The sequence below is a fragment of the Dipodomys ordii genome, unplaced genomic scaffold, assembly GCF_000151885.1.
Source record: "Dipodomys ordii isolate 6190 unplaced genomic scaffold, Dord_2.0 Scaffold7, whole genome shotgun sequence".
In the NCBI taxonomy this organism is placed as follows: domain Eukaryota; kingdom Metazoa; phylum Chordata; class Mammalia; order Rodentia; family Heteromyidae; genus Dipodomys; species Dipodomys ordii.
The window spans coordinates 22204757-22217704 of NW_012267223.1; the positions used below are offsets into that span (position 1 = coordinate 22204757).

A 12948-nucleotide genomic window follows, 5' to 3' on the forward strand; every position below is an offset into this window, starting at 1 on the left:
CCCTAGTTAAACGATTTGTTTTTTCCCTTCCCCTCCACAAATTATACCAACATCAAATACAGTGAAAGCAGGGGTTATACAGTGGGGGAGGGACATACAAAGCAACATAGAAATCATCTTATAAATATGTTAGAAACAATTGCATGAAAGAAAAAATACCATTTGAATACTTATCTTGGGGTTCATTCCCCTAACATCAACTTGTCATTATGAAAAACGTATGTGCTGAAAAAATTTGCAATATATATGTATAGTGTAATAAATAATTCTCAAGCAAGAAATGTAAGCCCATGTCTAAGAGGACATTGCCTTAACCAGAAAGTGCTAATATGTGTCTTTTCTTGACCCAAAATCCCTTCCTCCATCCCAGAAATGTTCATTAGTATGAGTTCTAAAGTCTTTATAATTTTTTATTAATACTGTTACCATCTTGATGCACATTCATAAAGCACAATTTAGTTTTATAGTAATAGGGAATTTTACAAAAATAGATACTTGGGACTTTTGGATTTTCTCCATTACTTCAATCATCATTCAACCAAGTGTTGCACATTCTCTATGTGTTGGGGTAGTGTCCGCATTCTTTTGTTCTCTTATGATTCGATAGAATACAAGGAATTATTTTGATTGTTTATATATGCTGAGAGTTGTTTTGCATCCTAAAGCATGATAAAATAGCATGTATTTGGAAGAAAGTTACATGGTTTACTGAGTAGAATATGTATTATGGAACTGTTGTATAAAATACTATGTAGATGTTTTTCAAGCCCATTTTGCATATAATATCATTTTGTCTGAGGTTTCTTTTCTGTGTGTGTGTTTGTAGGGATTTTTTTTTCAGGAGGGAGCAGGTCTAGATAATCTACCTATTGTTAAGAGGAGAGTTTTGAAGTCACCACTATCATTGTGTTTGGGGCTACCTATCATTTTAAGTTCAATAGTATTTATTTAATGAAGCTAGATACACCACCAATATTCGGCTTGTAGATGTGAGCAATTGGTATTCATTCTTGACAGATTGTTCCCTTTATTAATATGAAGTGACATTCTTTGTCTCTCTTAACCAATATTGAAGTATATTTTATCATGTATAAGTATAGCTTCTTTTGCCTGAGTCTGGGGTTCATTTACTTGGTAGATCTTTGTCTAATCTTTCACTCTAAGCCAAGTTTTGTTTTTCTTAGTGAGAAAAACTAGATTGGCTAGATTGTGCTTTTTAATCTGCCCTTTTATGTCTTTTGACTAGAGATTTGAGACCATAACTATTCAGTTTTATTATTGACAGGTACAGAGTCCTGTTTGCCATTTTGTTGTTTCTGCATTGTTTGGATGTTATTTTATTTGAACATCTGGTGGGATTTATTTTCTCCTTAGTTTTTTTTCTTGCATTTTTCATCTTTTGTGTATAGGATTCATTTGAATATCTTTTATAGTGATGGTTTAGTGGTCATGAATATATTTGGTTTCATTTACCATTAATCTAGGATGGTGGTTGTTTGCTTTTCAGAACTTCAAATACATCATTCCCAGCCTTCCTTAAAGCTGTCTGGTGAGAAATCTATTAGCAGTGATAAGCTTACTATTGTATATAACTTGGTTCTTCTCTCTTTCAACTTTCAATACTTTTTCTTGTCCCACACACTTAATATTTTACCCTTGTCATGCCTTCTGGCCTTGTCTTTTGAGTGTCCTAAAGCCCTCTTGTACCTGTATGGCTGCTTCTTTCTCAAGGTTTAAGAAATTTTTCATCTACTGTTTTATTGAATATGTTTTCTATACCTTTAGCTTTTACCTCTTCTTTTATGCTCATGATTCTTAGGCTTGGTCTTTCAATAGTGTCTGAGATGTTTTACATGTTCCACCTGTATTTCTTAATTTCTGCTCCATTCTTTTCTTTTCTTTTTGTTTTTTGTCAATGTGATGTACAGAGGGGTTATGGTTACATTAGTAAAGTAGTAAGTATATCTCTTGTCAAACTTGTTACCCCTTTCTTCATTTTTCTCTACTTTCCCTACTTTCCAAACCCTGCCTCCAAGTTGTACAAATCATTTCCAACACATTGTCTTGTGTATAAGCTGTCCTCTCTGTTCTTTATTTGACTATCTTAGTGCATCTATGTTAATTCTCAAGCTCTGATGTTCTGGCTTGCTTTAATTTTATCCATACTACTAGAGACTTTCTACAGAGGTTTTGCTTTTTTGTGAGGTTTTGTTGAGTTTTTATTTTTTTTATTTATTTTTATTGTGAAAATACTATACAGAGGGGTTACAATTACATGGGAAAGATAATGAGTACATTTCTTATCAAGCATTGTAGTCTCCTCCTTTGTTTCCCCTTCCCATCCCTTCCCATCCTCCCCCTGCCCCCCCACCTAATCCTCTCCACTCCCCCTTCCTCTCCCCTCCTCCACCGCACCAAAGTTGTAAAGTTCATTTTCGACATAACAACTTGCACATCTCATTGTTGCAATGGGTCCACCTGTATCCTTATTTAAATGATTTGTTTTTCCCCTTCCCTTCCACAAATTATACTGACATCAAATACAGTGAAAGCAGTGGTTATACCGTGGGGGGGGGGAGTTTTTATTTTTTGACTTGTTGAGATTTTCATTTCCTGAATTTCAGTTTGATTCTTTTTCAGGTTTTCTGTATCCTTACCAAATTAATCTGTATTGGCTTTCTTACATCGTTCAGCTTTCCTCTTCATATAGTCCTTTGTATTTATTCACTCCTTTGTAGCTATAAATCTTTATTTATTTATATTTACTCTGAAGTCTATACTATCTAACTCTTGTTTTCTGAAATTGCTTCTTGGTAATGAATATGGCTAGTGAGGCCTTAATTTTCAGACCATCATGAGTTGTGACGCAGTCCCAAAGCCTCTCTGGTCCATGGCCTCCTGCCCTCAATCATTGTAAACTGATTGCTTGGTAGTAAGAGCTCTCTACAAGCATAAGCTTAGATCTTTTATTTCCTAGAATGACTCTCAAGATATGAAGTTGCTCTCAACATTCAATTTCCCTCTCCATTACCACTTCTGACTTCCCAATCAACTCTTCTCACTCAGGGAAGGGGAGATAATTGTGGCAATCACATAGGTAAATATGAGCAAAGGCCCTCCTAGACATATCTGAAAATGTTATAATGAAATAGACTTCTTTAACTGACTATGGCAGTATATGCCTATAATCCCAGCAATTCAGGGATAATAAGGTCCATGCTAATCTAGGGAACATTCCAAGACTTTGTCTCCCATACACAAAAAGAATAAAAACTATTATTTTTTAAAATAATATATACTAATAAAATGCTAAAAACTATAAACCAAACTAAAAACAACAAAATATTAGAAGAGTAATTGTGCTAAAATTGGAAAGAGGATATGGCATCATGTTCAGAAAGTTTATAAATTAATGAACAGTAAGCCAAAAGGGTGACCCTCTACTCTATGGCAAGCATCCATAATTTGTTATACTGTGGTGAAAAAGACAGGCACTAGATTGGGATCTTGGTTGTCTTAGACTATGCTCTCTAGAATAGATAAATAACAAGTAGTTTACTTGCCTATAATCCTAACTACTCAGGAGACTGAGATCTGAGGGTGACAATTCAAAGCCAGCATGGGCAGAAAAATCCAAGACTCATAGCTCCAATTAAGCATCCAAAAAAGCCAGAAGTGGAGCTGTGGCTCAAGTGGTAGAATTCTAGACTTGAGCAAAAAAAGCTGAGGGACAACACCCAGGCCCTCCCTGAGGTTAAACCCAGGACCTGAACAAAACATACAAAAAGTAGTTTACTTTGGAAAAGATCCTAGAAAGAATTGTAAGGAAAATTGTAAAGTGATATAGGAAAAGGAAGATATTGTTACAGAGTGATTTAAAGAGCAGAACCCTTCAGGAGATAACTGGACTTCAGTCCATCTAACCACCTGCAAAGCCTACTCCATCAAGGGAGATATCCAATGTGCTCACGAGCTTCTTACACTGGTTGAGCTCTCCTAGAGGCTTTACTCATGCCAATAGCATGTTTTTCAACCTTCATGCAACAGGTTTCAGACACTGGCTCTATGAATCCATATTTCTGTATTCGAATGAAGAAGACTGAGGGGACACAGCTGACACACATCAAATCATGCATTATGATCTTTTCATTATTAAGAAATGAGTCACAAGCCGGGCACTGGTGGCTCACGCCTGTAATCCTAGCTACTCAGGAGGCTGAGATCTGAGGATCGCGGTTCAAAGCCAGCCCTGGCAGGAGAGACCGTGAGACTCCTATCTCCAATAAACCACCAGAAAAAAAACCGGAAGTGGTGCTGTAGCTCAAGTGGTAGAGTGCTCGCCTTGAGCTGAAGAGCTCAGAGACAGTGCCCAGACCCAGAGTTCAAGCCCCACGACCAACCAAAAAAAAAAAAAAAAAAAGAAATGAGTCACAAGAAATTAGCCCATAAAGACAAGAGATAGAGAAGGGAAAATAAGGAGACATAATGTCTTTATATTTGGATGCTTGCAAAATCCAGATTTATTCAAAATGTAGGAATAACAGCATTGGAGGAAGAAATATTCCCCTAGAGGTATATTTGGTCACATGATAACATGATTTAGTAGCACAATCGCGGACAGATATGTGAGAAAACTCAAAACTTCTGTCCATGTTGGAGAATGACAGTCACCTTGCAGGAGAGGGGACAGTGTATTTAGAGGCCCATATGAACCCCCAGGGGAACTGAGATGTTACAACTGGCCTCCCATGATTCAACTTATAGGTGGTTTATATCAAGAATGTTGGCTACTGAAGACAAGAAGAATGTAGGTCAGAGTGCTCAGCAGCAAGATCCACCACAGCAGCTGGGGAGGTAGCAGCTGGGGCGGCAGCAGGGCTGGCAGCACACAGACTGGCAGCAGGGCCTGCAGCAGCTGGACACACAGCAGCTGGGGCGACAGCAGCTGGGCTGGCAACAAGGCCTGCAGCAGCTGGAAATGCAGCAGCTGGGGCGGCCGCAGGGTTGGCAACAGGGGCGGCAGCAGCTAGAAATGCAGCAACTGGGGCGGCAGCAGGGTTGGCAACAGGGGCGGCAGCAGCTAGAAATGCAGCAGCTGGGGCGGCAGCAGGGCTGGCAGCACACAGACTGGCAGCAGGGCCTGCAGCAGCTGGACACACAACTGCTGGGGCGACAGCAGCTGGGCTGGCAACAAGGCCTGCAGCAGCTAGAAATGCAGCAGCTGGGGCGGCAGCAGGGCTGGCAGCACACAGACTGGCAGCAGGGCCTGCAGCAGCTGGAAATGCAGCAGCTGGGCTGGCAGCAGCCCTCCTCAGAGCAGGTGGAGCCACAACAGGAGTTGACCATGGTGTCGAAAAATGGGGGTTCTAGGTGGGTATCCAAGAAGATGGGTTGGAAAGTTTAGAAGTCTGCCTGCCTAGGGTGTCCTTTTATACCCAGCTGAGGGTCTGCTATGACCTATAACATTCTTCCCTGTTGTTGTTCCTTGTTGTTGTTTGTATTAATAAATAGGTACTTATCCAATTAAGCAGGTTTGTTTTCCCTGTTAAGAAGTTAAGGTGGATGGAAAATATGACTTCCTTTTCCTGATGTGTTAAGATCTCTCATTCCTTACAGATCTACCTCCTAAGAGTCTTTCTCATTTCTGTTACAGAAATCTGTCACCTGGCATTCTACCTAGTACGTATGCTTTGATCTCATTTTGTCTAACACATCTTGTGAGGGACTCAACTACTTCTGGTGACCAGGAAGGATAAAGTTGCATTGGAGTCACATAGCTTATTCATCATGGGTCAGGTGGACAAGGAAGGTTTAAATGTGAGAGACCACAGGCATGAGGATAGAAAGCCCATTAGGACGTGACCCTATCCCTGCTGTGGATCATGAGCCATGTTTTATATTTCTTATGAGAAACACAAAGCAGTGAAATGTTGATATTTCATTTTCTTTCCTTTATACATAATATATACATATTTGTATGTAAAATATATTACATAAAATATATTTATATTCTTATCAAGCAAACTTGAGGGAATTGGGCTATAGAGCTCAAGTCTTATCAGGACAGGTGCATTCATGTCCTCTCTTTTTCCAAGATTTACCTGCCAATCCAAGTTTGATGATTTATATCTGTCTTCCCTTCTCTCTGTGGAAGTTGCTGAGCACAGAATTATTATTCAAGTCCTTATTCATATCCTCGCTTTTCAAACATGAAGACAACGGGAACGGAGCAATAGTAAAAAGAGAAGACTAATAGTAAATAGACACCAAAATGGAAGAATTTTGGCTCACGCTATTTACAATATAGATATAGTAAAGGGTTAAAGGGTATACTGTGGCTCACACCTATAATCCTAGCTACTCAGGAGGCTGAGAGCTGAGGATCCCAGTTCAAAGCCAGCTCAGGCAGGAAAGTCTGTGAGACTCTTATCTCCAATAAACCACCAGAAAACCAAAGTGGCACTGTGGCTCAAGTGGTAAAGTGCTCGCCTTAAGCTGAAGAGCTCAGGGATAGCACCAAGGCCCAGAGTTCAAACCCCATGACCAAAAACATAAAAAAAATAAAAATGTCCATCCAGTTGGCTAAATGATTGGCATTTCTAAATATGAAGAATGTTACCAGTCCATCAGTTTGTCTTCTGTGAGTCAAGAAACAAGCAGCGATTGGACCTTAAGAATGGGATGACATCATTAAATGTCTTAAGACAGTTTAAAGACCAAATACATCACAAACATCTGAAAAAAAAATCGACTAGAAGACAGGGAAAATGCAGGGGAGGTGAATAATTCACATTTCCACTGAATTCACTAGGTTAGCTCTTCAACACCCTCCATTTTCCCAGCCAAAAATAGATCATACAGAAGACTGTGGGTGACTACAGGGCATAGGAATTTTAATTGTTGGGAGGATAGAGATAGGAACAGATTCCCACCGTCTCTTGTATGGGATCTCCATGGAGCCTGAACTGGCAGATGAATCCCTTCAAATAGCCAGAGAAGAAGATGCAGAGGTAGACCCAGAACTTGTGGAATGGAGAGCACTTATAAATGCAAGTCACCTTTTCTCTGTCAAGGTGAATTCATCTTCTCTGTGTCACAATGTACTCCAAAAGATATGTTAGTCCTTCTGGACTACAAATATCATATTGACTCATAATTATGGTGGCATCAATTAGTCAAACCTGATTAACAAGGAGATGTAAATACTATGGGTACTGTACTTCAATAAGACATAGGTGCCCCAGCTGATAGGAAGTGCAGGTGACAATGGTTTACAGGGTTGTCACACTGATGCTGTGTTCAAAAGTCCAGCCTATCAAATACCCAACTGTCCCCCACTAATCCATACCTTGCCAGCCAAAGAGTCCCAAGTAAGGGACTCTCTATGAGGAGATCATACAGTTGCTTCTTTCTGACTGGAATTCATGTTCAGTTGGGTAAGAGTCTACTTTTCTCTCTGCAACTCCTTAGCACCATTATATTGAGGCTCCAGAAAACTTGAACTATCATCATGGTATCCTAAATAATTGCACCTGGGATCAAGAGAAAACGCAGCACAGGTTATTGTACCATAAGCACAGAACTGTTGGAACCGTTGCATTGCTACAACTCCATATTGCTCTAACCCAAACCCCTGAGAATGTGATACTTTCAACTTATAAGCTGTGGCTGAGGTCCCAGCTTACAGCCGATACCCTACAAGACCGGTTCCCTGTCCTCCAGAAGGCTGTATGTACTTTAAACCTGTGTCGGTAGTGTGAGGCTCTGTTCTCCATGATTAAAATTGCATTAACCTAGAAAAGCAAGATATCAAAAGATGAGACGCCTTCATCAACCTTGTCATCCCTTTTGGAAAAGAAAAATCATCCTTCCTCCACATAAATTTAGGTCCCATAGAAGTAGAAGTCTTTTGCTGAAGAGATGAGAATGCACAAGGCAACCCTGTAAGCGTTTCATGGGAATGAAAGTTATGTTTGTGACCTTAGCTCCCCGAGTTTCTCTCGCCACTGGGTAAGCAGGCAAGGTAGGTAAGGAGCTGTTCCAGGATAACTGACTTCATTGCTGACACTGCTGCCCAGTGAAGTTAGGGAGGAAGATACCTAGCATTAGAGAATCCACTGGGGATGTTCTGGTATCTTTAGTTCCACTTATACCTGGGAATGTGCATGCCATGTAACCACTACAGCCAGTGTGGATATAGTAACCTTGAGTTCAGAACTCTCAGTAAAAGACCCATATGACTCCACTAGGCAATTGTCCTAAATGACCAGAAAGCCTACCCAGTAACAGTTCGTATCTCTATACATTATGGCCATGGCCCGAATCATTTCCCAGGTGGCCAGGATGGACAGTACATATATCTAGTAAAGGACTTTTTACTTTAAAGGTCCTCATCACTAAGCTAGTGTGAGCACCACAGGCAGGTGGCTGATAGGTTCACTTAGTCAATTCCCTAGTTACTTGTTGTCAGGCACAGGTGTCACTTCCTCTAGAGATAGCTACCCTATATACATTTTTCCTTCCTGTGCTGGGAAGCCCACAGGTGCTCAGTCAGTGAAAAGGTCCAGACCACCACCACCACTACCCCTTATCCCCAGACAAAAACAGCTTTGGTCCTATTCGTTTTCTAGAGCTCACTGTTGGTCAAATGAAATAGAGTCTTGGAAACTGCATTTCTTCTCAGCTGTTTCTAATACTCATGTTTCTCTTTGTTTTGGTATTACAGAGCACTTCCTTATAAATGACCTGTACAAGAATCCCTTGCAGCTGGGTGCTGGTGGCTCATGCCTATAATAATCCTAGCTACTCAGGAGACTGAGATCTGAGGACTGTGGTTCAAAGCCAGCTGGCACAAAACGGTCTGTGAGACTCTTATCTCCAATTAACTACCAGAAGACTAGAAGTGGAGCTGTGGCTCAAAGTGGTAGAGCATTAGGCTTGAGTGAAAGAGCTCAGGGATAGTACCCAGGATCCAAGCCTCATGACCAACAAAAACCAACAAACAAACAAAAGAGAATCCCTTGCTCCAAGGGGCACAAATCCAACTTATTCTACACAAGTTAGCAGGCCAACCCCTTATTCTGAGTTTTCTGTTACACACACAGGTTTGTATCTCCTTCCACACAGCCTCCTATAGATCAGAGCACAATTTGTACACTCCTTTCCAGAGACTTCTCCACCAACAGCATTGTGGCATACTTTGTATAAACACTGTACCCTTTAGCCTGAGGCAGACGGTGTTGACCACTGACCTCAAACTCTAGATATATTCATATGCCAACACACATGTACACATAAACAAAAAAGACTGAAGACAATGAGTCTGGCAACAAACGTTCCAAAATCTGAAAGGGCATATAGTGAGATATTCTGAAGATTGAGAAGCCAATGGACAGCAAACCCTGGGGCTGACGGTTCACCATCCCAACCATCCACATTGCATTAGAAAATGTGTGACAGGGAAATGACACTAAGGTTGCAAATATGGTGACTTAGTCTGAGAGTCCTCTACAGAGACCCCACAAAAGGTTTGAGAGAGAGAGTACTTTCTTTCCTTAGGGAATGAGGCCGAGAAGACCTGTAGGGAAGCTGGAGAATGAACCAAGGTGGGAGGGGACTGGTACAGCGTGACACAATTCCCCTGAGAGGGCAGATGGAGTCTAATCTGACTGAGGACCTTCTGGTCAATGGAATGACACAGGTCTACAGAAGGAGGAGCGAGCTGGAGCAGCTCGCTTTCACCCAGCTCCCTTTCACCGATTGAACTGTGTGGCTAGGGGCTGAATCCTCATGCTCATTGCTTGGCCTTCACGTGATGAGATTGCTCAGCAAGAGAGGACCAGGTGCTGACACTGTGAAGCTGTCTTCCTGTATGGTGTGCTAAGAGACCAAGGCCTGATGCACCAAACCCTTGATTTTGGTCTTTTTTATCATTTAAGGATGTAAGGCAAACGCTAACAGGTATGAACAATAATTCCAGAAAGGAAAAAAAAACAGGAGACATTATGCCTTTATAACTGGAGGCATGTAAGACTCCGATTTATTTAAGATGGAGGAGTGACAGCATTTGAGAAAACACAACAGAGAACAAATATTCCCATGGGAGGAACATTCCGCTCACAGAAGGTCTCCATTGACAATGTTGGCTACTGAAGACCTGGAGGGTACAGGTTTGAGCCCTCAGCAGCAAGATCCACTACAGCAGCTGGGGCGGCAGCAGGGCCTGCAGCAGCTGGACACACAGCAGCTGGGCTGGCAACAAGGCCTGCAGCAGCTAGAGATGCAGCACTGGGGCCTGCAGCAGCTGGAGGTGCAGCACTGAGGCCTGCAGCAGCTGGAGATGCAGCACTGGGGCCTGCAGCAGCTAGAAATGCAGCACTGGGGCCTGCAGCAGCTGGTGGTGCAGCACTGGGGCCTGCAGCAGCTGGAGATGCAGCAGCTGGGGCGGCAACAGCTGGAGCCACAGCAGCTGGAGCTAGTACAGCTGGGGCGGCAGCAGCTGGGGCGGCAGCAGGGCTGGCAGCACACGGACTGGCAAGAAGGCCTGCAGCAGCTGGAGATGCAGCAGCTGGGGCGGCAGCAGCTGGGCTGGCAACAAGGCCTACAGCAGCTGGAGATGCAGCAGGTAGGGAGGCAGCAGCTGGGGCGACAGCAGGGCTGGCAGCACACAGACTGGCAGCAGGGCCTGCAGCAGCTGGACACACAGCAGCTGGGGCGGCAGCAGCTAGAGGTGCAGCACTGGGGCCTGCAGCAGCTGGGCTGGCAGCAGCCCTCCTCAGAGCAGGTGGAGCCACAACAAGAGTTGACCATGGTGTCGGAGGATGGAGGTTCTGAGTTAGTGTTCAAGGAGGTGTGGCTGGAACTCTCTGACCCTGATGCCCTTTTATACCCTGCTAAGGGTCAACTGTCATTACCTATGGCATTCTTTCCTTGTTGTTGTTTGTGTTAATAAATAGGTGCTTATCAAATTAGCCAAGTCTCTTTTCCTGGTTAAATTTTGAAGTCAAATGGACAGCATTTCCTTTTCCTGATGTTTTAGGATTTGTCATCTCTTAGGGAACCATCTCCTAAGTGAATTTCTTGGTTTTGTGCCCAAAGGAGAGCTGTCACATGGGCATTCTGTGCTGCTACATGTTTGCTTTAATTCTGTGCATTGAATATCCTTACTTAATCATTATCCATGTAGGCTTATAATTGTTTGTGGTGACCCAGGAGGAAAGCTGTATTTGAGTCTGATGGCTCATTCCTAATGGGTCAGGTGGGCATGGGAATTTGAAGGAGAAAGACCATGAGACTGGAAAGCCATTAGGACATGTGCCTTCCTCCTCTGTGAATCATGACTTTTTGTAGAAAGGCTGGAACTATGGAATGACTTTGTGGTGAAAAATTAACAATATACTATTGATGTCCTTAGTTTGTTCACCAGGAACAAACCTATAAAACTCATTTGGTGGAGGTGTGTTGCAGAACTCTCCTATCCCATAAAATTCAAGAACCTCAATTCTATACTACGGTTTCTTTTCCTCCTGTCTTTGGTATACTGTCTTTCTGGCTTTAACAGGCTAGACCAACTGGCTTTAACAGGCTAGACCAACTCATGACTCATGCCCTTTTTCCAAGATTTTTTTCTTTGCCAACTTAAGTTAGGTCACCTACTGTGGTTGTCTCCTATTCTAATTTCCACCTGGACTTCCTATTCTCTGTTGGGTTCCTGAATGCACTAAATTCTCATACTTCATCATTTAAGAAAGTAATTGCACCTTGCTCTGCTTTATAACATTTTGGGTGAAGAAAGAGAGATGGAAATCAGATATCTGGATTAAAAGAAATGCATCTCAAATGTATGAAGAAGGGACATAGTAAAGTATTCTAGGATGCACATATCTCCATTCAAGTTTCTATGTGATTAGTATTTCTAACTTTCACTCCATCAGTTGGTCCCCTGTGGCTCAAGAAATAGAGACTTGTAAGAATATGATGACATCACTGAATTTCTTAATTGAGATCATTTAAAAACCAAGCCCACTGCAATATTTCAATCCATTACCTTGTTCAGCAAGCAGTTGGCTTATATTCTATTCATAGTCTTGTGCTTGTTAATTTGGTGAACATAAAGGATTTAAACAACTTTATGTCCTAAGTGGGAATATTTATCACTTGAATTTGGTACATAACGTGGGCAAAAAAATATTAAGAAAGTTTCTCTATAAGTTTTTGAAGATTAAGAAATCTTAAGAATAGTAGGAGAAAAACAAAGGAGAGGGTAACAATGTTCAGCAAGAAATGTACTCATTACCTTACTTGTGTAACTGTAACCCCTCTGTACAGCATCTTTACAATAAAATAAAATTTTAAAAAAGAAATTCCTTTCTGGGGTTGGAGGCATGGTAAAGCACCAGCCAATAAATAAAAGTGTCAGATACTGAGTTTGATTCTTGATCGGGGGAGGGGGGTGAGAAAAAAGAAGTCATTTTTCTCACAGTAAAAAGCATAGTAACTTCTCATTTCAGCACAAGGTATAGACAATCACAACCCCTAAGCTGGCAATGGTCACAGCTGGCTGAACAGTAGACTCACCTGGGAAGAGTTAAAAACTATCAGTGCCTGGCTCCTGCCCAGAACAATTTTGATTCAACTGATCTAAGCAAGTCCTGAGCGTCACAAGTTTTTATAGTTCCTGATTGTATCAATGGCCGTAAGATTTTAAGGCCATTTCCCAATATTTCCATGGGACATGCATCTTCAATTGAGAGACAAAGTAATACATCATCAAATTTTAATTGACGGTATCTAAACAATTGAGAAAACAATCCTGAATTGACTCTTAACTTTAGGCACTGTAGACTGGAACACTGACAGTCCAGTTTACCCTTTTGGATCATTCTAATAGCAAAGCCAACCGATCCTTTATAGATAAAATTGGGCCGGTAGGGAATGAAGCAATAAGAG

At 41.8% G+C, this 12948-nt stretch overlaps 2 protein-coding genes across 3 annotated transcripts in view; both read right to left on the reverse strand.

Annotated features, from left to right (window-relative positions):
• The window catches only part of LOC106003164 (keratin-associated protein 4-4-like), a 7719-nt gene extending 2373 nt beyond the window's left edge, over positions 1–5346 (reverse strand). The window contains exons 1-2 of one of the 2 annotated variants that reach the window (XM_013037984.1): positions 4842–5346; positions 3560–3563 (exon numbers count right to left, since the gene is read on the reverse strand). In XM_013037984.1, coding sequence (XP_012893438.1) covers positions 3560–3563; positions 4842–5346 — 509 coding nt within the window. The remainder of the gene's footprint in view (positions 1–3559; positions 3564–4841) is intronic. The other variant, XM_013037985.1, reaches the window with a different exon arrangement.
• LOC106003166 (keratin-associated protein 4-4-like) overlaps positions 1–12948 on the reverse strand; it is a 31147-nt gene that overhangs the window by 13740 nt on the left and 4459 nt on the right. The window contains exon 2 of the mRNA XM_013037988.1: positions 10319–10753. Coding sequence (XP_012893442.1) covers positions 10319–10753 — 435 coding nt within the window. The remainder of the gene's footprint in view (positions 1–10318; positions 10754–12948) is intronic.